This window comes from Perognathus longimembris, chromosome 3 (assembly GCF_023159225.1).
Source record: "Perognathus longimembris pacificus isolate PPM17 chromosome 3, ASM2315922v1, whole genome shotgun sequence".
Taxonomy (NCBI): domain Eukaryota; kingdom Metazoa; phylum Chordata; class Mammalia; order Rodentia; family Heteromyidae; genus Perognathus; species Perognathus longimembris.
This window is the reverse complement of record NC_063163.1, coordinates 65,220,361-65,245,514: the sequence shown is the minus strand read 5'-3', so window position 1 is coordinate 65,245,514 and position 25,154 is coordinate 65,220,361. Positions and strand designations below refer to the sequence as shown.

At 56.1% G+C, this 25,154-nt stretch overlaps 2 protein-coding genes across 6 annotated transcripts; both read left to right on the top strand.

Moving 5' to 3' along the window:
- Positions 1–9,499: 9,499 nt before the first annotated feature.
- LOC125348506 (cold inducible RNA binding protein) lies at positions 9,500–17,538 on the top strand. Of its 5 annotated transcripts, none has more exons than XR_007210382.1 (9): positions 9,500–9,593; positions 11,634–11,742; positions 11,843–11,949; positions 12,065–12,203; positions 12,291–12,372; positions 12,755–12,825; positions 14,412–14,524; positions 15,124–15,261; positions 17,422–17,538. XR_007210382.1 is itself a non-coding variant. In XM_048341769.1 (8 exons), the coding sequence occupies exons 2-7, from the start codon at positions 11,640–11,642 to the stop codon at positions 14,516–14,518; spliced, it is 609 nt and encodes a 202-aa protein (XP_048197726.1). In that variant the 5' UTR covers positions 9,500–9,593; positions 11,634–11,639; the 3' UTR covers positions 14,519–14,524; positions 15,124–15,639. The 5 variants fall into 5 exon arrangements, 3 of the variants coding, with proteins under 3 accessions (XP_048197726.1, XP_048197728.1, XP_048197727.1); XR_007210383.1 differs by lacking the exon at positions 17,422–17,538 and adding an exon at positions 15,496–15,639; XM_048341769.1 differs by lacking the exon at positions 17,422–17,538 and having other exon boundaries at positions 15,124–15,639.
- On the top strand, positions 16,192–18,711 carry Fam174c (family with sequence similarity 174 member C). Its single transcript, XM_048341772.1, has 3 exons — positions 16,192–16,575; positions 17,422–17,538; positions 18,359–18,711. Coding segments are annotated over exons 1-3 (420 nt in total). The 5' UTR covers positions 16,192–16,273; the 3' UTR covers positions 18,360–18,711.
- Positions 18,712–25,154: the final 6,443 nt, after the last annotated feature.

Genomic DNA, 25,154 nt, shown 5'->3' with positions numbered 1-25,154 from the left:
TCACCGCGAAGAGGGCGCCGAGCTCGCCCCCGAGTGCACGTCGGGAGGCCCAGGCCCCGCCCACTCTCGGAGAAGTCTCATTGGTGGTCATGCGGTTCGATTATCGGCAAGAACCAATGGAAGAGCGAGGTGGCCCCCTGGGGGAGGGACCTCAGCCTATCTGGGCTGAGTGCGCGAGTGCGGAAGTGCAGCGGTACCTCCAAGCTGCCCGCCCCCCCCCTCCCAGGCGTCTGCAAACTTGGGGGCGGGAGACGTAGCCGAGGCCTGACGGCTGCGGTAGAACTTGGACGGAAGAGGGGGCGTGCCTGGGGGCGCCGCACGTGGACCCCTAGCACGGGCACGCCACGTGACCCCTCCTTTCACGCCCAGACATTTCCTGCTCTGTCCCCGTGTGTACCTGACCCTTGCCCAGCCTTTCTGCCGTCTCCAGGCTGAGGCCGGGAGGAGCCCCGGCTCTGGGAGGGGAGATGACCTGAAGGCGAGGGTTTGGGGCTGATGCTCTGAAGGAGAAATACAAGTTTACCAGGTGTTCTACCAAGAGGGCCGAGGTTGCCGCGTTAGCATCACAAGAGCCTACAAACGTGAAAGTGCCTACCTGGGCAGCAGGGAAGTAAAATTGATGTAAAAAGACAAACATGGGATTCATGGCTGGGAATATGGCCTAGTGGCAAGAGTGCTTGCCTCATACATGAAGCCCTGGGTTCGAATCCTCAGCACCACATATATAGGACAGGCCAGAAATGGTGCTGTGGCTCAAGTGGCAGAGTGCTAGCCTTGAGCAAAAAGACACCAAGGACAGTGCTCAGGCCCCAAAGCCTGAGGCTCCAGGACTGACAAAAAAAAATAATAATAATAAGATCCAAAGCAGAAGTGATAAGAACACCAAAAGGGTTGTCCTCAAGTGTGAGTCTAGAAGGGCAGGTGGGAGACCAGAGGCCCTTACAACCGGGATGTGATTTGATGCTTGAACAACACCAGGATATGTGGGGATCCTGGCAGCATTTGCCCTGCTGGAGGTGGAGGCAGGGAAGGTGTATCTGCTTTGCATAGCTGAAGTTCCAGATCTTAGGGAGCAAACTGCAAGGGCTGCTGGGAGGGATGGAGGTTGGGAAGAGGCTAGTTATGGGGAATAGAGGAACCTAGGCAGGAATTCCAGGTTGCTGCCAACTTGCCGTGCGTGTGTGTGTGTGGCCTATGTGCCTGAATTGGGACTTGAATTCAGGGCCAGGCTGCTATCCGTTAGCTTTTTTCACTCAAGGGTGGCACTCTACCACAACTCCTCTTCAGCTTTTTGCTAGTTCATTGAAGGTAAGATTTTTCACAGACCATCTTGTCCTCAGCTAGCTTCAAACTGAGGTCATCATGTCTCAGCCTCCTAAGTTGTTTTTGTTTTTTGCCAGTCCTGGGGCTTTGTTCTCAGGGTCTGAGCACTGTACCTGGCTCTTTGTGCTCAAAGCTGGCACTCTACCACTTGAACCACAGTGCCATTTCTGGCTTTTTCTATATATGTGGCGCTGAGGAATCAAACCCAGGGCTACATGTATACAGAGCAAGCACTCTACCACAAGGCCATGTTCCCAGCCCCGAGCCTGTTTTTGTTTTAATCCGATCCAAGGTCTCCTCAGCAGGCAGAAATCGTTAAACAGAGGTAAACCAGTGCCTGGTGCAAGACCTGGTAACTAAAACCTTGGGGTCCCGGGCTGGTTGGTAGGATAACCTGGAAGGTGAAAAAGACTAGGAATTGGCAAGGCAGAACAGGGACGTGAGGGATCAGTGGCCTTAGCCAAAGGAGTGACCTCGAAGGTGGGCAGTGCTCCATGGGAGACCAGGCAGCTGTGGGCGGGCAAGAGGTCACCTGGGGGTCAGGGCATTGTGCCTGAGGGGGGAGTCCCCCGGGGTGATGCCAGGCTGGCACTTGGAGCTGGAAGTAGGGTTTTGAGATGCCAAAGGCCACAGTCTGGAGGTGGCTTGCGGGTGGGTAGCAGGGAGGAGCCAGGCTCCTAGCCAAATAATGGGGGGGGGGAATGGGGACTGAGAAGGTGCTCCAGGCACAACCACCTCCAGGAGGCCCCAGTGTGATCTCCGCCCTCATCTTCTGAGCTCTGGGAATGGGAGTTACCGAGCTGGAGCTGGGGACGCTGCCCCTCCTGGCCCTGGGCGTGGGGCCCTACCCAGGAGTCCTGACTCCAGCCCCACCCACGGCTGCCCAGCCCTGGGAGGCAGAGAACCGGCTGTCTCCGGTGTCACTAGGGACAGGTGAGCCACCCAGCTTAGCTAGTGGGGGAGGGGGCCTGGAGTCCACCTCAGTCCATGGCTAGTTGCTTGTCTCCCTCCAGACTACTTTTTTTATTGGGGGGGGGGCAGTCCTGGCGGCTTGAACTCAAGAGTCTGAGCACTGCCCCTGGCTTCTTTTGCTCAAGGATAGCACTCTGCCACTTGAGCCACAGCCCCACTTCCGGCTTTTTCTGTTTATGTGGTGCTGAGGAATCGAACCCAGGGCTTCACATATGCTAGGCAAGCACTCTACCACTACTAAGTCCAACTTTTATTTTTTTAACTCTCTGTCCCCAGTTTTGCTCTACCTCTCTTTTGTCTTTCTCAGCCTTTCTCTATTTCTGTCTTGTGTCACAGGCCCCCTCTATTTTTGTCCATTTTTCTGGCCTTCCCACTAGCTCCTGGCCCCTCCCCTACTTCCGTCCCTCTTGGGGAGCCCCCCTTCTTACCACACCACTGTCGTTCCCCCTCCCCCCCCCCTGCACGCATTCTTCCAGCCTCCTACCCACCGGTGGCCCTTCCCTGGAGCCAGCTGCTGTCTTGGGTGGAGGGGTGGAGGTGGTGGGCTCTGGCTGGGGTCAGAGGTCCAGGAGCAGGCGAGGGCACCCCTAACCCCTCTGGAATGTAGGCGGAGCCGGCCCCCACAGAGAAGTCGGTCACCCGGCTGGCAGCCGGAGACAGCTGGCTGCTACTGCATCCTCACACAAGCCAGCCCCACACCCAGCCCGCGGGGAGGAGAAGCAAAACCCCACCAACAGTCCCACCCAGGGCCCCATAGCCACCAGATACTCAGGGGACTGGCACACCCCTCCACAGACCATGGCATTTATAAAGTGCAGCCTGTAAGCTGAGTGCCCAGCACCGAGTGTAAACTGACCCCTCAGTCAACTTGTGTGATCCTCCAAAGTTTGGCATCCACAGAGTCAAGGAATCTCTTCAAACTCCAGCTTGGAAGACCCACCCAGCAACCAGCATTTAAGACACCCAGGAAGGAAGGCAGCACCCTAGCCCTAAGCATAACTAGTAGGGAAGTGGGCTGGGTGGGTGGCCTAGGGGACCACCTAGGGGACCAAGAGCTACAGGGCTGATGACCTTCCCTTAATGCCTTAATGTGGTTGCTCAAGTAGTAACTCCAGTCTCTGGTATGGGTTTGGGTGGGGGTGGGGTGGGGGGCTGAGGGGTGATGTTCACAGTCAGGCCCAACTTAATCCATCCAATAGTCTTTGAGTTAATGTTAGAAATAGAGTTCAAGCCTGGTGCCTGTGGCTCACACTTACAATCCCAGCTACTCCGGAGGCTGAGATCTGAGGATTGTGGTTCAAAGCCAGCCCTGGCAGGAAAGTCCATGAAACTCTTATCTCCTTAATAAAAACAAACTGAGGCTGGGGATGTGGCTTAGTGGTAGAGAGCTTGCCTAGCATGCAGGGGTTTCATTCCTTAAGTACCACATAAACAGAAAAAGTGGGAAGTGGTGTGTGGCTCAAGTGATAGAGTGCTAGCCTTGAGCAAAAGAAGCTCAGGGACAGGGCCCTGGCCCTGAGTTCAAGCCCCAGGACCAACACATACACAAACTCTGAATGGGGGGTGGTTAAGGTAACAACTCTCTGTGAAGTGCCACTTTACATTAAAACAAATGAGTCAGAAGACCCTTGACCCACTGGACTCCCTGCCTGATATTCCCCAGCTGCAGGCTCCAGGGATCCCACCCACTTCTGATGAAGCAACCTAGGCCAGAGGGGCCCAGTGGTTACCACCTACCTGCACACACAGCTGGGCCCCTGGGCTAGTGCTGACCCTGGAGTGAGGAGAGACGGAGAAGGCCCAGTAGCTGTGGGTGTGTGGACAGGACAGGTGTTCCCGGAGCCTAGTTGGGTGTCTGCATGTATGGGAGTCCTTCTGGCATCCTACACAAGATGGGCACATGTTCTGAGTCAAATGAACATGTAAGCCCACAGGTGGCATCCCCTATAGTTGCACGGTGGCAGAGTGGGTTGTGTGACATTTTCTACTAGTCTCATTCTGTTTTGTTGGTGGTGGTTGTGGGGTTTGAACTCAGGGCCTGGGTGCTGTCCCTGAGCTTCCTTTGCTCAAGGCTAACACTCTACCACTTTGAGCCACTGCTCTAGTTTTCAGGTGGTTAATTGGAGGTTAAGAGTCTCACCGACTTTCCTGCCCCAGCTGGCTTTAATTCTCAGCTCTCAGCCAGCTAAGTAGCTAGGATTACAGGTGTGAGCCACTAGTGCATGCATGGCTTTGTCTTACTCTACTGTTGCTTCAAAGACACCACCAACTGGAGGCAGAGACTGTCCTAAGTCCCCCTGGGTTTGCAGGGACTTTACCAGTGGGTGACACCCCACAGGGGGGACCAACATAGTCCAGTATGGGCTTTGTGGAACATGTAAGAATTTGTTCCCCCTGCCTCTGAAGATGGTCACCCTGTGTTCCCACCCAGTGATCCACTGAGGACAGCTTCTGGGGTCATGAAAGTCACAGGACCTCTGGAATTATGTCCCATGTGCACAAACACGTCACTTAGCATCCCTGCCATAGGCTCGCCTAACGCATGTGCCATCCTGTCCTTGCCTCAGTGGAAGGGCCATTAATCTGGGTCTCTGCAATACAGTGAAAGACCGAGCCAGATGGGGGGCAGGGGGCTCTCAGAGGCCTCCTGTCCAAGCCCAGACACCACAGTTTGGTGTGTGTCACCATCAGGCTCTTATCCACAGCTTAGCATATATGCATACCTTTGGCGAGGACTCAGGCAGCTTGCAGGTTACCTGTAGGGTTGCTGTAAGGATACCAGTAACTGGTGGATTTGTAACTTGGTGTGCTGGCAGATCTGCTGCTGGGGAGGTGTGTGTGCATGTGTGTGTGTGTGTGTGGTGTGTCACAGGATGTATGTGCTGGGCGTCCCTCTTCTGCTCAAGGCCTGGCTGCTAGGCTGGCCTGGTCTGGGCAAGAGCAGCCTGCATATTCCCATTCCTGGGCTGTGAGTCAGACCTGGGGGGAGGGGTGAGTCACTTGGAGTTTAGGCCCAGCCTGTGCCCCCAGCCTGGCCTGGATGCTGACCCCCTTCCTAGAAGCAGGGTGTAGCCTTTTGGCTCCCAGGGGTTGCTGGAGGCTGAATCTCAAACACCAAGGGCCAAAGGAGCTGAGCCCACCTGGCGTACACAGGTAGAGGAACAGGAAAGGGCAGGTTTAACCCTTTCTGCTCTGGCCTTGGGAAACCCTGAAGCCCCAGACACAGCTGACACCACAGCACGTGTGCCTACCCCAGGGACATGACTCACGCCATCAGGCATAGGCACATATGCTCTGTGGATCCCAGCCCACCCGAGTCACGCACACACCCAACCCTGGATCCCTGGCTGTTCACACATCCGGACTTGGGCGCACACTTTCAGGCTGGAGCACCAACTCCTTTGGTGTGGTGGAACACCAGGCCCCTCCAAGCAAACGTATTACCATGCCTTACCATGTACTTACCTTCCCGCCTTCTGGCTCCTAAGGACAGCCCCACTTGACTGTCCACCCAGAATTGCTGTCCCTCCTCATCCTCGTTTACCCGCGTCTGTACCCACGAGTGCCCTGCCCACGGGCCCACATGTGCGCCACACCTGGCAACACCACACACACACACACTCACACACACTCCTGCAGTCTCAGCCTCCCCCACCCTGGCTCGGGGCCCCAAGGATTTGGGCCAGCTGGGCGGGCTGAGCCTCTGCCAGGACAGCCCCGCTTCGGCGCCCCCGCCGGGCAGCCGCCAGGTGCACCGTCCCGGCCCCCGCCTGGCCGGGAGGGGGCGGTAATTACGCGGCCCCGGGGTGCCCCCCACACACGCGCCTTTCATCCCGGGCCACGCCCGGCCCCGGCCTAGACGCTCATTACCGCCTCCCGCCTGGTCATTAGCCCGGGTCGGGGGAGGACCCGGCGTCCAGCCGGCCCGGCCCCGCGGGGAGGGAGGGCGGAGTGGGCGGCGCGGAGCCCAGCGGCCCCGCCCCCGTCGCCATGGTGACGCCCCGCGCGGTGGGGTGCGCTGGGGAATCTCTCTCTACCCCGGGGAGGGGGTAGGTGCACCTTCTGGGGGCTCCAGGGGGTTGAGATGGGTGGCCCCTTCACGGAGGGCCCGACTGGAAGCCAACGGCTTTGTGCCGGAGCCCACGGGGCCCAGGGGCGACGGTGGGCGCGGACGCGGAGACGGGAACCCGAGGCTCCTGGCTGAGTGCCCTTCCCCGACGGGCTGGGGCGAAGCCTGGCGCGTCGGGCTGGGAGCCGCCTGGCGGCCCCCGCCGAGTCAAGCTGTTCCGAGCCTCACCCCCGCCCCGCCGCCGGCCGGCAGCCAGGTCCGAGGGTCTCCACCGCCGACCTCGCCCGAGCGGCGGCCCTCCGGGGTGGGCGAGGAATGGCGACGGACCGACTGTCTTCCTGCGCGTGGCCAGGCCTCGCGGCCGGCGGCTACACCGTGGAGAGGGACTGGGGCCCCGACCCGAAGGCTCCGGCCGGGGCCACGGCGGAGCCGCGGCGCCCCCTGGTGTCCGTGCCGGACATCGCGCCCGGCCCGGAGGCCTCGTGGTGCGGGGGGGGGGGGGGGGGGGGCGGCGGGGAGCGGCCGCGGCGGGGAAGGGAAGGGGGTGCCGGCCTCCTGCGAGTCCCCTCTGCCCCCCCACCCACGGGGACAACGGTCCCCGGCAGGCCAGGTTGCGAGAACGTGCAGAATGTGGGTAAGCACAGGAACACTGGTGAGGAAACAGGTACACACACCTGAGTAAGCCAGCTGGGGTGGAGCAGACACCTAAAGAACAGGTAGCTGTGGTCACGGGTTCACACCTTTCTGGGGACCGCCCTGGGTGCTGGTGGAGCCCCGCGCACAGGAATCCCTGGTAGTAAACTTAATAACTAGGTGCTGGCAGGATGGAAGAATGAATGAACACAGGGCTCGCCACAAAACCAGGAACAGGCAGGATTCAGAACCAGAGAGCAAAGAGTCAGCATGATCCTGGGAGCTGTAACGACAGAGACCACCCTGATCCCCACCTGGGGAGCTCCAGAGAAAGGTGGACCTAGCCTAATCCAGGGATGGGCGTGGCCAGCAGTCCAGGGCTGGGGGCCCTCTTGCTTGGCTGGGGCGGGGAAAGGGGGGGGGGTGAGACAGTGCCTGAAGTCTCTTCGCTCTTTTAATAACCGCCCTGCGTGAGTGGCTGACGCAGCAGGCTTCTGCTGACGGGGATAGAAGGGCTGCGGTGTGGGGGGCGAGGTGCAGAGGGGGTGGCGATGAGTCATGAAGCTGCTGCTTGGGGGAGGGAGGGTCTTGAGCCTTGAGGACCCCATTAGGGGTCCTGAGGACTCTGTCACTTGAGACTGTTGGGTCACCTCGACCTGCTGGAGAGGAACTGAGTCCAGTGACCTAGAATAGAGCTGGGATTTAGCAGCAAAGTGGGCATCCCTTCCTCAGATCCCCCAATGTGTCTTTTTTTTTTTTTTTTTTTCCCCAGTCCTGGGGCCTGGGCACTGTCCCTGAGCTGCTCAGGGATAGCATCTACCACTTAAGCCACAGCACCACTTCCAGCTTTTTTTGTTTATGTGTTACTGAGGAATCAAGCCCAGGGCTTCATGCATGCTAGGCAAGCGCTCTACCACTGAGCCACATGCCCCCCCCCCCCCACCCATTTGTCTTTAAGAAGCTGTGCCATCCAAGACTTTCTGGGGCACATTTGTGACAGGACAGAGAGGGAAGGCTCCATATTATCTTCTTAAGAAGGATCCCCCACAGATGCCTTGGTGTCCCAGCTCTGGGGGACCCAGAAGTTGCATTAGAGGGTGATTTTCCAAAGCTGGTAACCACGAAAGTCTCAGGACTAGTGTGGTGGCCTCACACCTGTAAGCCTAGCTACTTGAGGAGGCTGAGACCTGATGAGTGTGGTTTGAATCCAGCCAAAGCAGGAAGGTGCATGGGCTATTTCTAAATAACCAGCAAAAACCCGGAAGTGGGAGTGTGGTTCAACTGGTAGAGGACCAGCCTTGAGGGAAAAAGCTAAGGGACAGCACCTAGGTCCAGAGTACAAGTCCTGGTACTGGCGCGCATGTCTGTGCACACACACATCTCAGGACTCTCAGATACCAGGGTAAGAGAAGATGACTTACTTTCAAAAGACCAAGAAAGGGACTGGGAATGTGGCTTAGTGATAGAGTGCTTGCCTAGCATGCGTGAAATCCTGGGTTCCATTCCTCAGCACCAGATACACAGAAAAAGAAGGAAGTGGTGCTGTGACTCAAGAGGTAGAGTGCTAGCCTTGAGCAAAAAGAAGCCAGGGACAGTGCTCAGGCCCTGAATCTAAGCCCCAGGACTGGCAAAAAACAAACAAAAAGACCCAGGTAAAAGAAAAATAAGCGGGCTGGTGGCTATGAGTGTGAGCTCCCTGGGATTGCATGATAGACCGGGGAGGCCAAGGGATAATCTCAATGGAAAGTGTCAAAGCCAAAGGCTCAGGAGGGTGTCACACAAGTGTCCTGCAAGGTGAATGTTGCGCGGGGCGGGGGGGGGGGGGGGGGGAGGAGAGGGCGGGGGGAGGGGAGGGCGGGGGAGGGATGACGTGCTTGGAGGGTGAAATCAGATCTCAGGTGGAAGTTAGGTCTGGAAGGCTGGGTTGGGGTTTGTAGGGGAACCAGGAGCTTAAATAATTCCTTATCGGGGCTCCAGCGAACACTGTTGAGGTATGGATGAGTTGAGGTATGTATGGTTGGAGTTGATACCTTGAAGCAAGTCTCCGTAGGAGACTCCGTAGGATCTGTGAGTCGTGGGGTTTGGGCAAGTACAGCGGGACTGTCGAGCTCAAATGAGTTGGCCACGTAAAAAGCCCGGGAATGGTAATCTGGGAAAGGTCAATAAATCGAGCTTCCAGCCCAGGAGTCCTGAATAAGCGATAGCCGGAGGCCCTTTGTTCCCCACCGCAGGGCAGGAGGCGGGCACAAGGAAGTGGGTCATCCCCGCCCCGCCGCTCTCCAGCCACGCCCAGGCGCACGCGGGCGAAATACTGCGGACTGGGAGCGTCTGGACCAATCAGGGCGCCCGGCCCCAGCGCGCGGAAACAGGCGGGACGAGGCTAAGCCCGGCCCCCAGCTCATGAATATGAGGCACGGTCGCTGTTTCCGTGGCCTCCGATTGGTTGGCGTAGCGTAGGGGGCGGGCTTAGGGGGGCGGGGCCCGGAGGCGGTGTATATCAGGCCACGCTCCGGCGCCCCCCCTTTTCACTCGCGCATTAGGAGGCTTGGGTCTGTGTACCGTGTCCGCCCGCATCAGGGACCTGCTTGACTGAGGGGTGAGGGCTCTGGCGGCACCGGTTCTAAGGGACCCGGGACTGCGGGCGGCCTGTGGAATTCAGGCGAGGCGGGGCGGCGGCTGCACGCCTCCGGGAGGGGGCGGGGTTGGGGCGGGCTCGGGGTGGAGTCCGCCTCACCGGCGGCGTGGGACAGCGGGGAGACCGGGCCGAACGGCGGCCTGAGGACGTTCTCCTCACGAGCTCGGGCCGCTGGCTGGCCGGGAGCTGCCGCAAAATGGCGGCCCGGAGCTCGAGGCTTCGTCGGCGAAATGGCGGGAGCGTCGGATACCCGGATGGAATGGCGCAGGGTGCGCCCGCGCAGCGCATGCGCTACGCCGGGGGCGAGGCGGGGGCGGGAAGCGTGAGTTCCCAGGTCGAGTGTAGCTGAGGTGTGGGAAGTAGTTGGGAAAGAACGGTCCGACCGGGCCCTCTGAAATTCTTGGGCTTTTTCTTCCTTTGCTTTCCCAAGTTTGTGCCTGAGGTGTCGCAGTCCCCAGTGTGCAGTTACAAGTGTTCCGGCCTTGGTTACCTAACAGTGGTTCACCTCAGTCAATAAACTTTTTGTTTTGATTGGCACGCCCCGCCCCCCAAGTAGACCTCGCCCCCAAATGCCAGGTGTCCCCTGTGGAATCCCTCAGGGCGGCCTTGGGACGTCACAGCCTCCCAGGGTGCACTTCTTCCCAGTTCCTAGACTATATCTTCTGAAGGACTGTGCTTTCTTTCTGACAGCACCCTTAGGGAATGTTTCACAGTAATCTCAAGCACCTCCTGGTCCAGTGCCTTAGGACATCAGTTGGTTAGAATGGGATGTCACTTTCCTGTTGACAAAGGGAAGAAACTGAGAGGGTGGTCCAGCCCTTGGAGATCCTACCCTGGGGGGAGTGAGGTGGATTTGAGCAGGGCAGAGTTCATCTAGAGCTAAAGGTGTGGTCGAAGAGGTACAGCTCCTTCCTTGCAATGTGAAGGGTTCAAACCCCAGTACTACCAAAAATGATCCTAGGGCTACCGGTGCATACCTTTGACCCCAGCCTTCAGGAAGCTGAGTGAGGAGGATTACAAGTTGGAAGCCAACCTGGGCTTCAAACCCAGACCTTTTCTCAAAAAAGAGCAGATAAGTGCTTTTTCAGTATTTGCCAAGAAAAATTTGCCATGGCTGGACAGGCATCGATGGCTCATGCTTGTAGTCCTAGCTACTTAGGAGGCTAAGATTTGAAGCTACCCTATGGCAGAAAGTCTGTGAAACTAATCTCCAGTTATCCCAAAAGGCAGAAAGTGTAGCTGTGGTTCACGTGGTAGAGTACAAGCCTTATGTGAAAGAAGCTCAGGGACAGTGCCCAGGCATCAAGTTCAAGCCTCAGGAATAGTACCCCCCCCCCCACACACAAAAAGGATAGGCCATTTGTATAAAATGTAGAGAACATGAAGAATGAAGCCTTAATAACAAGTGAGTTTCACTGTTACATTTCTACACATGACATATGGACAGTATGTTCTAATCTATCTTCTTTTCCACCCCCATTTTTTTGTGCCTGTCTTAGGCCTTGAACTCTGTGCTTAGGTGCTGTCCTTGAGTCCTTTAGCTTTTGTGTTCAAGGCTAGTGCTCTACTTGAGCCACAACTCCACGTCTGGCTCTTTAGTGGTTAATTGAAGACAGGAGTATTATAGAGCTGGGCACTTAGTGGCTCATGCTTGTAAACCTAGCTACTCAGGAGGCTTAAGACCTGATGATCCCAGTTTGAAGCCAGCCGGGGCTGAAAAGTCCTCAGGGCCTAAGTACTGTCCTTGAACTCTTTTGCTCAAGGCAAACGCTCTACCACTTTGAGCCACAGCTACACTTCTAATTTTCAAGGACAGTACTTAGGCCCTGAGCTCAAGCCCTACAACAGACAAAAAGACGTTGTGGACTTTACTGCCTGGACTGACTTCAAACCCTAATCCTCAGAATTCAGCTTCTGAGCATAACTTGCAGGGGGTGGGCCACTACTACTCTCTTTTCCCTGGGGAGGAAATCTTAAGAATTTTCATGGTGTCTGCCACAGGCCACCATGGCATCAGATGAAGGCAAGCTTTTTGTTGGAGGGCTGAGTTTTGACACCAATGAACAGTCTCTGGAGCAGGTCTTCTCAAAATATGGACAGATCTCTGAAGGTAAGGCTGGGCATGGCTGGAAGCTAAGTAGGGCTGGCTGGTCCCTGGTTTTGCTTGTGGGGATAATTAGTTGCTGACTGCACACCTTTCTCTTGTACAGTGGTGGTCGTAAAAGACAGGGAGACTCAGCGTTCTCGGGGTTTTGGGTTTGTCACCTTTGAAAATATTGATGATGCCAAGGACGCCATGATGGCCATGAATGGGAAGGTGAGGGTCTCTTGCTTTGGGGTTGCTGACAGTCTGGGTTATAGAGTGTGGGCCTACTCTTACTACCCCTAAAGACAAATACAGGGACTAACCTGTGCTGATCTCTGTTCTGCAGTCTGTTGATGGAAGACAGATCCGAGTAGACCAGGCTGGCAAGTCATCTGACAACCGATCCCGTGGATACCGAGGTGGTTCCGCTGGAGGCCGTGGCTTCTTCCGTGGGGGCCGGGGCCGGGGCCGTGGGTTCTCTAGAGGTAAGTGCCTAAAGTACTTGGGGATAGATGAAGGTGCTGTTGACAGCAGCTGGTGCTCACTCCTTACCATCTCAACTATTCTTTCAGGGGGAGGGGACCGAGGCTATGGGGGCAGCCGGTTTGAGTCCCGGAGTGGGGGCTACGGAGGCTCCAGAGATTACTACAGCAGGTGAGGTGGTTGGGAACCTGCCTGGGCCTAAGTGTGATTTGGGGCAGTGTCAGGATTTTCTAGCTGGGGAGATAAGCTGAGAGGAAGTGGGTGAACAGGGAGGAGAGGTAAGATGGCACGTGCAAGGGATGCAGGGGCTGCTCAGAAGTTACAGAAGTGACATGGCTGGTGGTGATATTTTGGGGATTTCTGTATGAAATGTTGTGGACAGCACCCAGGGCCTCAAGCCTGCTAGCCAAAGCCCTCCCACTGAGCTACACTCCAGCCTTTCTGCTGCTGGACTTCCTCTAGAGAGAAACTGCTATGACATTGCAGCCCCAGCCCCTGCTAGTTGGGCATCAACAGGCCGGAGCCCTCTAGCACCAATATGTCCTTCCCACAGCCGGAGTCAGGGTGGTGGCTATGGTGACCGGAGCTCTGGTGGGTCGTACCGAGACAGCTATGACAGTTACGGTAAGTCTGGCTCTGAGGGCGCCATGTGTGGCCCAGTGGGAGCTCAGTGAACCCTTGTGCCCTCTTTGAGCTGAGTGCCTTAGGCTCAACACTCAGCCACAGCTCAGCTTTGTCAGTGCTTGTCCGTAAAGAATAAATCTGTCCTCTCAAAACCCTTTCTACCACAGAACCTAAAAGCCAAATCTGAGTGAGCTCTAGGAAAGGGAGTAAGGGAGCCACTGGCCACACAAGCCAGTGTAGGTGCATGTGAGCCGCCTCAGCCTCCCTCCCTTGGCTAGGGGGGTGGCTCCTGGGCCGCCGTCCTCCAGGTCTGGGCTCGGGAGTGGATGCTTCATCTCCTTGCGTGCTTCAGCGCCTTTACACTGTACCTGCTTCTTGTCCTCAGCTACACACAACGAGTAAAAATCCTTCCTGCTCAAGATCGTCCTTCCAATGGCTGTATATTTAAAGATTTGGGGAGCTTCGCTGAATCGTTCGTGTGTAGTGAACACACCTTGTATTCCCACTTTTGTAGTCATTTCAGTTCTGATCTTGTCAACACAGCCTGACTGCTTCTGACCCCCAACATGGCCTCATTACTTATTTTCAAAGAAGTGCTATCCGTTTTTAAGAGTTTTAAAAGCATTGTGAAAAGCACTTCAGATTTTTGTTTTGTTTTGTTTTACCATGAGCCATGGGTTTTTAAAAAAGAAATTGGGGGTTGTGTGGGGTTTTGGTTATTGTTTTATTTTTTAATATCTATATATAGTTGTTTCTAGGGTTTTTTTGTGTTACCTTTTGCTCTTTTTAGTGAGGTCACTCCCATGAAGTTGGGTGCCCCTACTTCTGGAATGGACTCTGAATCCGCTCTGTCGGAAGCTGAGCAAGCTGTGGCTTTTTCCAACTCCGTGTAATGTTTGAGTGTAGCGCGTGGTAGGACGCCTTCTGGGCAGCACAGACTGTCCCAGAGCCCGGCCTGCACGCCCATTGTGCCGTGTGCCCTACAGTAGACGTGCAGATGTCCCCCAAGAGGTTCTTGAAGATGTTTATTTATATTGTCCTTTTTTACTGGAAGACGTGTGCATACTCCATCGATGTTGTATTTGCAGTGGCTAAGGAATTCTTGTACGCAGTTTTCTTTGGCTTTACGAAGCCGATTAAAAGACCGTGTGAAACGAACCTTGCTCTGACAATTTCCCTTTCATTGCACAACACACTGTGAGCTGCAGGCTTTCTGGCAGCAAGGGCAGAGCAGCTGGAGGAGGCGTAGGTCTGTGAGCCCTACCTGAGGTCTGCAGAGAGCTAAAGTGACATGGGTTGGGCCTTGAAAACAGCTGATGGCCACTCTCCAGTTAGGTGAGCCAGGTGGGTGACGGGAGCGGGCAGCCCACTGTAGGGCAGCCCCCAAGGCTTCTGGTTATGGCAGCCAGAAGGCTTGATGGGATAGGCAGCTTAACAGATGTAGACTCTTGGGTACTTGACGCTGACCGGACAGCCTTAGCCTAGCAGCAGGGCAGAGAGAGACAGCAGGATGCCCCTGGGCAACCACACCGGGGCTGGCTAGCTAGCTCTGCTGTGCTTCACGACTTCTGAGCATTCTCTGCTAGCCTATGAAGCTGCAGCCCTCGGAGGACAGACGTGTTGTGCGCCCAACAGAACCTCCGAGATGCAAGCTGCTCCCTTGGCTAGCTCATTTGTGGAGATAGCCCTGTAATTCGAGGTAACTCCTTCCGCTCGTGTCTGCATCCCTCCTGTTGAGAGCTCATTTGAAACCGTAAAAAGTCGTCACCTGGGGAATGTTCTTTTGACTGCTTTTTTTTTTTCTCTAAAAAAAAAAAATCAAGTTAGAATTAAAGTTAGGTCTAGCCATTGGTCCTTTTTGGCCTGGCCAGTGGCCTGGGGCACAGCCCTACCTCATTTGTAGGTGCAATATGATCCATCCATAAGCAGGACTGGAGACCACCAAGCACCTTGTCTTTGGATTTTTAGTTCACAGTTGACAGTCTTCTTCAGACCTAACTGTAGCTCTCTCTAATGTCTGTTGCTGCCTTTAGTTTTTTAACCAGAGCCCACAGCAGTCTAATAAACAACTCCATCCCAAGTGGGCAGCTGGCTGTGCTTAAAGGTGGAGCGTGGCACTGGCTGTATCCTAAAAGGCACAGGCTGTCCAGGGCACATGGCCCATGACGGTGTCTGAACTTGCGGTCTGTGACTAGCCTGGGATCCTCATGGGTGCTGTGGAAGGTTGCGGGGGAGGTCAAGAGGGAGCAGCCGCAAGCCCCATAAGGCCATCAGGGTAATACTCCTTTGCTTTGGCAGGTTGAAGGAGACCACCCAGCCCGGACATGGGGGAAGGGTTGTCCGAGAGAAACGATGACCTCGCAGGTCACTGTCCCAGAGGGGAATCTACTTGGAACAGGAGCCTGAGACAGCCAAGTGGCCTTCTGCTTGCCCTGTGTAAGTGCCTTCAGGCTTGGTGATGTATATGCAAGCCTTGCATCCCTCCGGACTGGAAGTGCCTGTGTCCGATCGCCCTCTTGCACACCTGGTTCCGTTCTGGCCCCTCCAAGACCCCAGTCTGGACATCTTTCCTGTGGTACTAGGAACCTCCCGAAAGAAGGAGGGCCCATGCTTTCCTGGGTCTACTCCGGCGGGGCCCCTCCCGCCCTCACCCCTCACTCCTCCTTTCAGGAGGCCCTTTGTGCAAGAGCAGCTTCAGGCCCCGGGCCTGTCCAGGAGGAAGACCCACCGTGTGCTGGTGACTAGTACAGTGGGACACCATCCCCGGGACTGCCAGGAAGTAGGAGATGGAATCTGAATAAAGGGCTTTGTGTAACCTAGAAAGCTGAGTCCGTGGTTTGGAGTGTGGTGACAGGAGCCCTGAACCAGATCCCGTGAGGGACCTCCAGTGCCTGGAGACGCCGCAGCCCTTAGAGACAGGGCAAGAGTCCCCGCAGTCCCTAGCTCAGGTCAGCGCGAGGTGACTTGATGGGGTTACCAGGGGCACAAGCCGCTGGCCGGACGGCCCGCCCTGGGCAGCAGTACCCCGTTGAGTCCAGCTGGTCCTTGTGGGAGAAGAGGGGGGGGGTATGGAGGGGAGGGGGGGGGCAGAGGGCGCCTGGCTGGGTCTGGTGTGCTCACGTAGGTGCAGTCCAAAGCCGGGGATGGCTCCTCCTCCCCGGGAGGAGGCCCGGCGGTGGGCTGTGTCAAGGTGCCCAGACGGGCTCCCACCAGTGACCACATAAATTCCTCTGTCCCGGCCTGCGTGGGCCCCTAAACCGAAACCCGCGGGTGAGGCAGTGGGCGAGGCCAGCGGGCGCAGGGAGGTGGCCGCTGGGAGGAATTGGCTGTGTGCTTCCGGCCGCGAGGCCCCGCCCTGGGCGGCTATTAGCCGACTCGGCTCCGGCTCGGCTCCAGCGCGCCTGAGTGGCGGCCGCGTGCGGGGGCGGGGCGCTGTTTCCGCCGGGCCATGGGGCCTCGCGATCTGCCGCCGCTGCTGCTGTCGTTGCCGCTGCTGCTGCTGCTGCTGCTACTACTTCCACCGCTGGGCAGGGCTGAGGGTCCCGCACCCTCGAGTCTGCGCCCTACGCCGGCCACGCCTTCACCGCCGCCCGCCGCGACTAATGGCAGCCAGCCGGGCGCACCCCACAACAGCACGCACTCGCACTCGTGGCTGCCCGGCGCCACCGGCTCCCAGCTGCTGCGCTCTTTCTACGTGTTTTTGGGCCTCAGCGGCCTGGCTGTGCTCTACTTCCTCATCCGGGCGTTCAGGTGCGTCAGGCGCACGCTGCCAATTGAGGCCCGCCTCGCACATTACGTGCTGGACCCTGGGCCCCGCCCCCTAAGTGGGCGTAGACGACCGCCTGTCGGTCATGTGGCAATTGGGGCGGGGTATCCGCGGGACTGGCCTGCTGTCTACATCTCTAGATGCATGCAGGGTTCCGGGTTTGCTGCTTGCTTCTGCAGCCTGGTTAGGGGTTTGCTGCCCTGTTCCCAGATGGAACCAAGGATGCTGGGGAGTGATCTGGCAGGTCCCCTGCTGTTATTCCAGCTCCTCATCTTCAGATAACAGTCCGCCTCCCTTGCTTTCCGTGCCTCTTGGCCATCCACTGAGACCCCTGGGTTTGCCGCTTCTTACTGCCGTGCGCCCACCCAGGGCGCTCTGAGGCTCAGTGTGGGCTCATCCCTATCCCTTCCTCGGTATAGGAGAAAACTCTGGGCTTGTCGGTAGGGGCTACTAGTTCCTTTGGTGTTCTGCTGATTGCTTTCCTCTAGAGAGATGAAACTAAGGATCCCCCGTCCTTGCCTCACACCAGTGACCCATGCCCTGGCAAAGTCCAGTTGCCCTTCCTGAGCCCTTTGCCCTTGTGGAGGACTCACATGCCAAACACTTTTCCTCCTCTTTTTTCTGTCAGTGTACCCAGCAGAGCCTTATGCTTGAAAAGGTTCTGGTCAGTGATTTAATAATACTTATGGCTCTTAGAGTGCAAAAGGTTGGGGTGGACATTGGCAGCAGAGCTCTTGGGTCAAGAAGGGCATATGGAAAAGTCCTGTGGGACAAGATGGGGCTGTCACCAGTACCTAGGACATCACTGAACATGTTTGGACCACCTTCAGGCTAAAAAAGCCACAGCGGAGGAGGTATGGGCTCCTGACCAACACAGAAGACCCCACTGAGATGGCCTCACTGAACAGCGACGAGGAGACTGTCTTTGAGACGAGGAATCTGAGATGGTAGGGGGGGTTGTCTTCCTGACTGTCTTTGAGAGAGGAATCTGAGATGGGGGGGATCTTCCTCAAGCTCCAGGAATCTGCATTAGGACTGGGCTGCAGAGCAGCATGGCCCGGGGGTTCAGCCTGGACATTGTGGTGGGAAAGCCCGATACAGTGGCAGCAGATAGCTTCAGTTTCCTTCTCTTTTATAAGGGAAAGGAAGCTTGAGCCTAATGGTTCCTGCCTGTAAATCCCAGCTACTTAGGAGTCAGAGGTAGGAGGATATTGGTTTGAGGCCAGTATAGACCAAAGAAATCTACTTTTATCTGAAATACAGCCAGAGGGCGCTAGGAATGTGACTCAAGTGGTAGAGAGCTCATCCAGAACTGAGGCCCTCAGCACTTGTTCTGGGGCTGACCTTCACAGACAAGGTCAGTGCCAGAGATGAAGAATTGGCTACCAGTGTGACCAAGTCAGGTGGTCAGGAAGGGTCTTGGTGGTAATAAACAGGACCAGGTCCCCAAAGAGCATTTTAGATGGAGCAAGCAGGGCTGCAGAGCCAGTAATAAGGGCTGGCAGACCTAGGGACAGGGCCACTGTGAGGGTGGGCTCTGGCTTTCTAAGCCCCCAAGGGGAATGGACCCCAACCTGGGAACCCTCTGTGGTCTCTTCCACTTTACCTGGCTGGTGGATAGTTGGGAAGGGTGGATCTTGTGGTACAAAGTGCCCTAAATGGGCCACCCCCACTCAAGGGCAGAATGCTCCTGGATTGAGAGCAGTCCTCTCCCTGGTAGGACGGCCCCTTCCCTTCCTCCTTCTCACTGTCTCCTTCATCTTCCAGATGCCTTTCCAGGAACCACGAGTGAAGGACACGTGGCAGCCACGCTGACATTGGTCCTACTGAATGCCACCCAACATTGCATCAGAGCCTGCACAATCATTCTGGAACCACCTCTACCCCCAACTTGGACAGCATGGCTTCACCTTCCAGGACCTCCGCCCCTCACCCTGTTCATGGGAGCCACTCGAATGCCAATGGCCTCCAGAGTCTCTGCCTACAACTTGAGGCCCCCCACCAGATTGTGATGTGTGCTGCTCCCCCTCTCCTGAATGGCTGGAGTGGCCCCAAGCTGAGACCTAGATGCAAGTGGACTAAGGGGTCTCTGGGAGCGCCTTCTTGTTGGGCTGGGGACAATAAATGAAGCAGCAGCTTTGTAGCTGGCCTCTAACCCTGTCTGGGTGTCTTGGTGCCATGGGTGAGGGCTGGGTAGCAGAATGGTACTAAATTCGTCCCAGGTCCCCATCTATGTCCATATTGGGTTTCTCTGCCCTTGCCCTGGCTGCCTAGATAGTAATCTGGGGTGTGGGGAGATAGCTAGTAGATAAATGGGGACCATTTCCAGCTACCCTGTTTGAGCCAGTGTGCCCTCCTTGTATCCTTTCCACCTTGAGATCAAGAGCCATGCTCTCAAGAACACCTGTCTGGGCCCACCAGCATCTTTGGGAGAGGTTTCTGGAGGAGCCCTCAACAGCTTCCTGTACACCCCACCCCTAGTCTTCTGTGCCAACTCTTCCACCTGAGCTCCCATCCAGTAGAGGTCTTTGGCTTCATCGATTCCTCTGTGACTTTTTTGTTTCTGTTTTTGTCAGTCATAGGCTTGAACTTCGTGCCTGGGTGCTGTCCTTGAGTTCTTCAGCTCAAGGCTAGCATTCTACTTCTTAGGAGCCACAGTGTCACTTCTGGTTCATGGTGGTTCATTGGAGATAAGAGTCTCACAGACTTTCCTGCCCAGGCTGGCTTTGAACCAGTATCCTCAGATCTCAGCCTCCTGTGTAGCTAGGATTATAGGCGTGAGCTACCAGTCCCTGGCTCTGTGTGTGTGTAAGAGAGAGAATATGTGTGTCTATGTGTCTGTGTGTGAGGGTGAGCATGGGCACGCACTAGTCCTGGGCTTGACCGGAGGGCACCTGAGTTATCCCTGAGGTTATGTTGCCCAAGGCCAGCACTCTCTGCCATTTGAGCTACAGCTCCATTTCCCACCTTTTTGGTGATTAAATGGAGATAAGAATCTACTAGATGTTCCAGCCTGAGCTGGCTTTCAATCAGGATCCTCAGATCTCATCCTTCTGAATAGGATGGCAGGTGCGAGCCATTGGTGCCCAGCTATGATTCTGGATTTTTCCCTTCAGCTGCTGAACACAGTCCAGCTGTGGCATGTCACCTCTGCCCATTTTGTCCTCCCAGCTGCTGGCCAGAGAGAGCCCTGTCTGCCATGTCATAGAGATGAGCCACCACTAGGTGGTAGCCTCGTGCTGTCGGCCACCACCACCCCCTCACTTTGTCTCAGGAGCCAGACTACTGCTGGGTTGTACCTTCCAAGCTCCTTGCCTTCACCCATACCAATGGGCTGAGACCACTGCCTACCCCTAACCTGTGGGTCCTCAGGTGTCTACCTCAGCCCCATGACTCTCCTTCCAGGCTGAGCATGGCGTCCTGCCGGCAACTGGGGCACCAGAGGGTGTCCGTATCATAGGCCAGGGTGTTCCTCCCTCTCTCCCTTGTCCTCATCTTGTCCTGTCTACTTAGCTGCCTGCCCGACCATGAATCTCTCCTTCCCTCCCAGTGGCCTGGCCTCCCTGTCTACTCTGCTGCACCCTCCCCCACCCCCAGGAAGCCCTCAATGATTGTACCTCAACCTTGGGAGAATGAGGTTCTGCTTAAGAAGGTGGCTCCCAAGATTGAGGCAAGAGCCCCTATGGAGCCTGGCCCAATGACAGATGCAGGTGGATAGTCCCTGCGCTCTGCCTGTTCCTTGTCATCTCTGTGGCCCTGTGGGTCTGGCTTGGAGACCTGTCTCGATTGTCTTTCCATCTGCCTTCTTCACTTTGTCCATCTCTTGTCTCTCTACATCAAACCCAGCGGGACAGGCACAAAGACACAATCCTTGCCCCCCCCCCCCCGCACCCTGTGATCTGCGCCCCCTTTCCCGCAGTTCTCAGCCACTTCTGCAGCTTCAAAAGGCACATTAATTACTCTAATGAGGTCAGGAGAGACCCTCTCGCTGCCATCCGGAGCTGGGAACGTGCCACCCCTCCGCCCAGCCGCTTCCTGCCCCACCCCCTCACGGAGAAGGTCTGCTTCTCATCCTGCACCTGTCAGGCCCATCCCCACGCACCCCTCCCCCAGCATTAGCTTGGAGTAATTGGCCACCCCCACCAAGGTTAATGCACTATTAGCTGGGAGCTGGGGGCCGCTTTTAGCCAGGAGAGGAGCCTGTCAGCGTGAGATGAAAGGCCCTGGGCCTGTGTGCTCCAGTGTGAATGCCCCGGGAGGCGGCTCCCAGTGCTTCCTGCACCTCATGCAAATGCACACGCAGGCACAGAACACAACCATGCAGACAAGATCCACACCACAGGCAGTCACACACCAGAGGGATGCATGAGCACACATGCGCAGACGGTTGTCACCGGAGCAGACCCTAAGACCTTAAACATCTCTTGTCCCTGTACCTTCCCCAAAGTGCCCACTGGACATAAGCGGAAATCTTTACCACCGAGCTCTAGCTGGAGTCGTCAGCCTGGATTCCAGGCCTGGCTGTGACTCACAGCACAGCCTCGGCTTCCCCATCTGTGCCAGGAAGGCAGGATGACACTGATGGCATTTTCCTAGAGACAAGAGTTGGCTCATCTGCTGACTGGAGGGACTTCACAGACACGGTCCTACCTGCACTGTGGTCTCCTAGGAGACAGCTGATGATGGAGCTGTGCTCCTTCCTCGAGTCACCAGGTCATTGTCCTGCATTCTGTGTCCTCTCTATGGGCTCAGCAGGGCCTCCATCTCACCCTATGGGGGCCCCGAGTTACCCATGCCACCACACAGCTGTCAGTGTCTGCCCTTGGCACTTTCACTGGTGGTTCCCCACGTATGTGGCCCCACATGGCTCTAAGAAACACTAGCATGGGAGCTGCACAGCTTGGCTAAATGAATCAAAATTCCTGGCCCCAGCAGTTCAGAGAGGTGTATGGGGCCTGCATGGAATGGCATCACCATATCGCGTACCTCAGCCTAAACTAGGAAGCTATGAACATGACAGCTGAAGGGCCAGGAGAGGCCTTGGAAGGATGAATCTGTGTGCAAAGGCCTGGAGATCGGAAGGAGGGGTATCAAAAAGGAGAAAGAAGAGCTGCGTGCCTGTGATCCCAGTACCACAGGAGGCTGGGATCTGGAGGATTGGGGTTCAAGACCAGCCCAGGCAGAGAAGTCTGTGGGACTGACTCTCTAACCAGCAAAAAAGCCAGATTGGAGGCATGGCTCACATGGTAGAGGACTAGCTGAGGAAGGCAATCAAATCCCAGTACTGCCAAAAAAGAAGGAAAAGAAAAGAAGAGGGAGGAAGATAGGGAATGCAGGGAGATAGGAGGACAGGAAGATTAAAAGGAGGGAAGGAGGAGAGAAGTTGGGAAGGAAGGAGTTAGAGGTGTGGCTCAGGTGGTAAAATGCCAGCCAATTATAGAAAATGACAGGCTGGGTCTTGGGCAAAAGAAGAGGGGGAAGGAGGGAGGAGGAGGAGGGGCAGGGGAGGAGGAGGAGAGGGACTTTGAGGAGGAGGAGGAGGAGGAGGAGGAGGAGGAGGAGGAGGAGGAGGAGGAGGAGGAGGAGGAGGAGGGGATGCCTGGGGAAGAAGTTGGGAGATGGGAAGGGAGAAGGGTTGGTACAGGGTTGGTACAGAGTGGGGTGGTAGGAAAGTCAAACGGGAGGAGGAGGAAGGGGGAAGATGAGATGGGAGGAGAGGGTAGAAAGCCAGCCCGGGGTGTGTGCCTGTTGTTGCTGGTGGTGGGGCTCAAGAATCCTATGGTCCTGTACTGCATTTTGGAATAGAACTTCATTTCCCAGCAGGAGGGACCTACCTCTATCTTCTGTAGTCTTGAGATTCTACCTAGCTCACAGATGGGTGCAGCCTAGCTAGACACTGACTGGGTCACCCTGTTACCACTCCCCAGACTGACTGGCCAGAAAGACTGGGGCTCCCATAGACACCACTGGGACCTGTCAGCACCTCTTAACCACTCTACTCTGCCAAGCCACACCAGGATTTCTGAATCTTCAGGGCTCAGAGCCTACTCTGACCTCCCACTACCCACTTCCCACCCCACCCTGCCTGGCCACCCCAGGATTTCGGAATCCACCGGAGCCAGAGCAGACATTGGATTTGGTCTAATTTATTCTGTAATGAGAAATTTCTCCCTGCATATTTTTAGCCTCCTCCACAGCTTTATGGCCTTTGAAGACAGAGGGGCCGCCAGGGCTGATCGCAACCCCAGCAGCCTTGCCCTGTGGGCTGAGGAGTCAGTGGGTGGTGCTGGGGTGGCCAGTGATGGGTGAGGGCTGCTGGTGGGAGCCGGGGCCAGGGGCCGGGCTGGCGAGCACCCTCTCGAGTGTGGGTGGGCTCCTGACCTCAGGATGCAGTCCCAGGCAGAATAAAGACTCTGGGTGAACAGGGACAGATCCTGTCAACAGCCTGCCCTAGATCTAGAGCTGACAATTGGCCCTGGCCCTGCCTGACCCTTGTCCCCAAAATAAGCTTGACCTCTGACCTTTGACTGTGAAAGAAGCCAAGTCTAAAATGACCCCACTCATCCCCAGCTGCCTATGGCTGGCTGAGAGTCCAGGCTGGGACAGCCTCCTGCCCCACAAAGGCCAGGGCTTTGGGGCCTCCTCCACCATGCTGGACTGCAGGGTCCCTTAGAGCAGCTTGTCAGGCCAGGTCTGGAGCCACAGGCATTGCCCTCCCCTCCCTTTCTGGTCCTCAAGAGCGGCCAGCGGGTGCGGCGAGGTTGAATGGGGGACAGCTGCCTTTGTTCCTGTCCCCGCTCGGGCTCTGACCTTGAGAGAGAGACAAGAACAGAAGGAAAGCGGAGCTTCTGCTCAAATCCGCTCGGTGGCAGGCAGCGGCAGATCTCGCCTTGGTGGCCCCTGCATGCAAATGAGCTGGCCCACTGGGTCTTTTGAGGTGGTCCCATCCCCGAGTGCCCTTGGGGCTGGTCCTGCCAGGTGAAGACCTGCAAGTTTGGAAAGAAATGATCACCATCCACACACCCCTCCCCAACCTGGGGGTCCCTCACAGCAGGAAGGGCTCCTGGGCCCAGGCAGGGGCGGGGACTTTGAACACACATCTTTGTAGGCAGAATGCTCTGGACTTGGAGCTACAGGTTCTTCATGTGGGTCCAACAGGCACCTCTGCGCCCAGAAACCCGAAGCAGACCCCCCACACCCCAGACAGCTTCTTAGGAACCAGTGTTCTGGAGCCCCAGACTCCCCACAGGTGGTCAGTGTCTGAAGGTGCTGCCCTGGTAGGTCGGTGCTCAAATCAGGGGACAAGACCTCCAATCCTGACCATGTAGGGCAACCCAGCTGAGAGCCCTGGAGAAGAGAAGGCAGAGAATTTCATCTCAGTGGGGTAATAGAACAGGCCCCCAGGTTTTTTTTTTTTTTTTTTTGGCCAGTCCTGGGGCTTGGACTCAGGACCTGAGCACTGTCTCTGGCTTCTTTTTGCTCAAGGCTAGCACTCTGCCACTTGAGCCACAGCGCCACTTCTGGCCATTTTCTGTATATGTGGTGCTGGGGAATCGAACCCAGGGCCTCATGTATATGAGGCAGGCACTCTTGCCACTAGGCCATATCCCCAGCCCAGGCTCCCAGGTTTGAGCATACTTGTTTAATTTTTTTGGTGTGTGTGTGTGTCCGTCCATACTAGGGTTCGAACTCATAGCTTCATGCTCTCACTAGGCTTTTTCTGCTCAAGCCTGACATTTTACCACGTGAGCCACATCTCCATTTTCAGCTTTTTGCTGGTTAATTGGGAGGAAAGAAAAAGTCTCGTGGATTTTCCTGCCCAGGCTGGCTTTGAACCTCAGTCCTCAGATCTCAGCCTCCTAAATGGTTTAAGATTGAAGGCTTGAGCATAGGTTTTAATGTTGGTGATAAGGCAAGCAAGGAAGTAGAGAGGGAGCTCTGTGGACAAATGACACAGGCTCACACACACCTCAGAGAGCCAGTCCCTGCCCTGCTCAGCTCCCGTCAGTTTGCCAACCTCTGAGCACTCTGTCCCTACAAAGATGACCTTCCTGGGTCCAAAAACCCTTGACTCCCAACTAGGGTCACATACCCTACACTAGGCCCAACTAGGGAAACAAACCCAGTGACGTGGGATATGGCTGGACACCACAGGCATTTTCCAACTAGCACTTGGTAGCCGACCCTCCACAGCACAAGGTCTGTCCAGAGAGCCTGTGGCATGAATAAGAGCAAAACTAGAGGATAGGTTGTTTGTTTTTTTTCTTTTCTTTCCTTTTTTTCTTTTTGTTTCTTTTGTCCATCATGGGGCTTGAACTCAGGGCCTGGGCATTGTCCCCGAGCTTTTTGCTCAAGGCTAGTAGTGCTCTACTTTGAGCCACAGCTCCACTTCTAGTTTTCTTCTGGTGGTTCATTGGAGATGAGTCCCACGGACTTTCCTGCCAGGGCTGACTCTGAACCATGATCCTCAGATCTGAGCCTCCTGAGTAGCTAGGCTTACAAGCGTGAGCCATTGGTGCCTGGCTAAGGGTAGGTCATTCTGTGCTGCTCCTGCTGGGCCCTC

Excerpts from the sequence above, each read along its gene's own strand:
- LOC125348506 (XM_048341769.1), top strand. The coding sequence starts at position 11,640 with ATGGCATCAGATGAAGGCAAGCTTTTTGTTGGAGGGCTGAGTTTTGAC. Across the intron at positions 12,204-12,290 it reads GGGCCGTGGGTTCTCTAGAG|GGGGAGGGGACCGAGGCTAT; the intron begins GTAAGTGCCTAA and ends CTATTCTTTCAG. Across the intron at positions 12,373-12,754 it reads TCCAGAGATTACTACAGCAG|CCGGAGTCAGGGTGGTGGCT; the intron begins GTGAGGTGGTTG and ends TCCTTCCCACAG.
- Fam174c (XM_048341772.1), top strand. The coding sequence starts at position 16,274 with ATGGGGCCTCGCGATCTGCCGCCGCTGCTGCTGTCGTTGCCGCTGCTG. Across the intron at positions 16,576-17,421 it reads TTCCTCATCCGGGCGTTCAG|GCTAAAAAAGCCACAGCGGA; the intron begins GTGCGTCAGGCG and ends GACCACCTTCAG.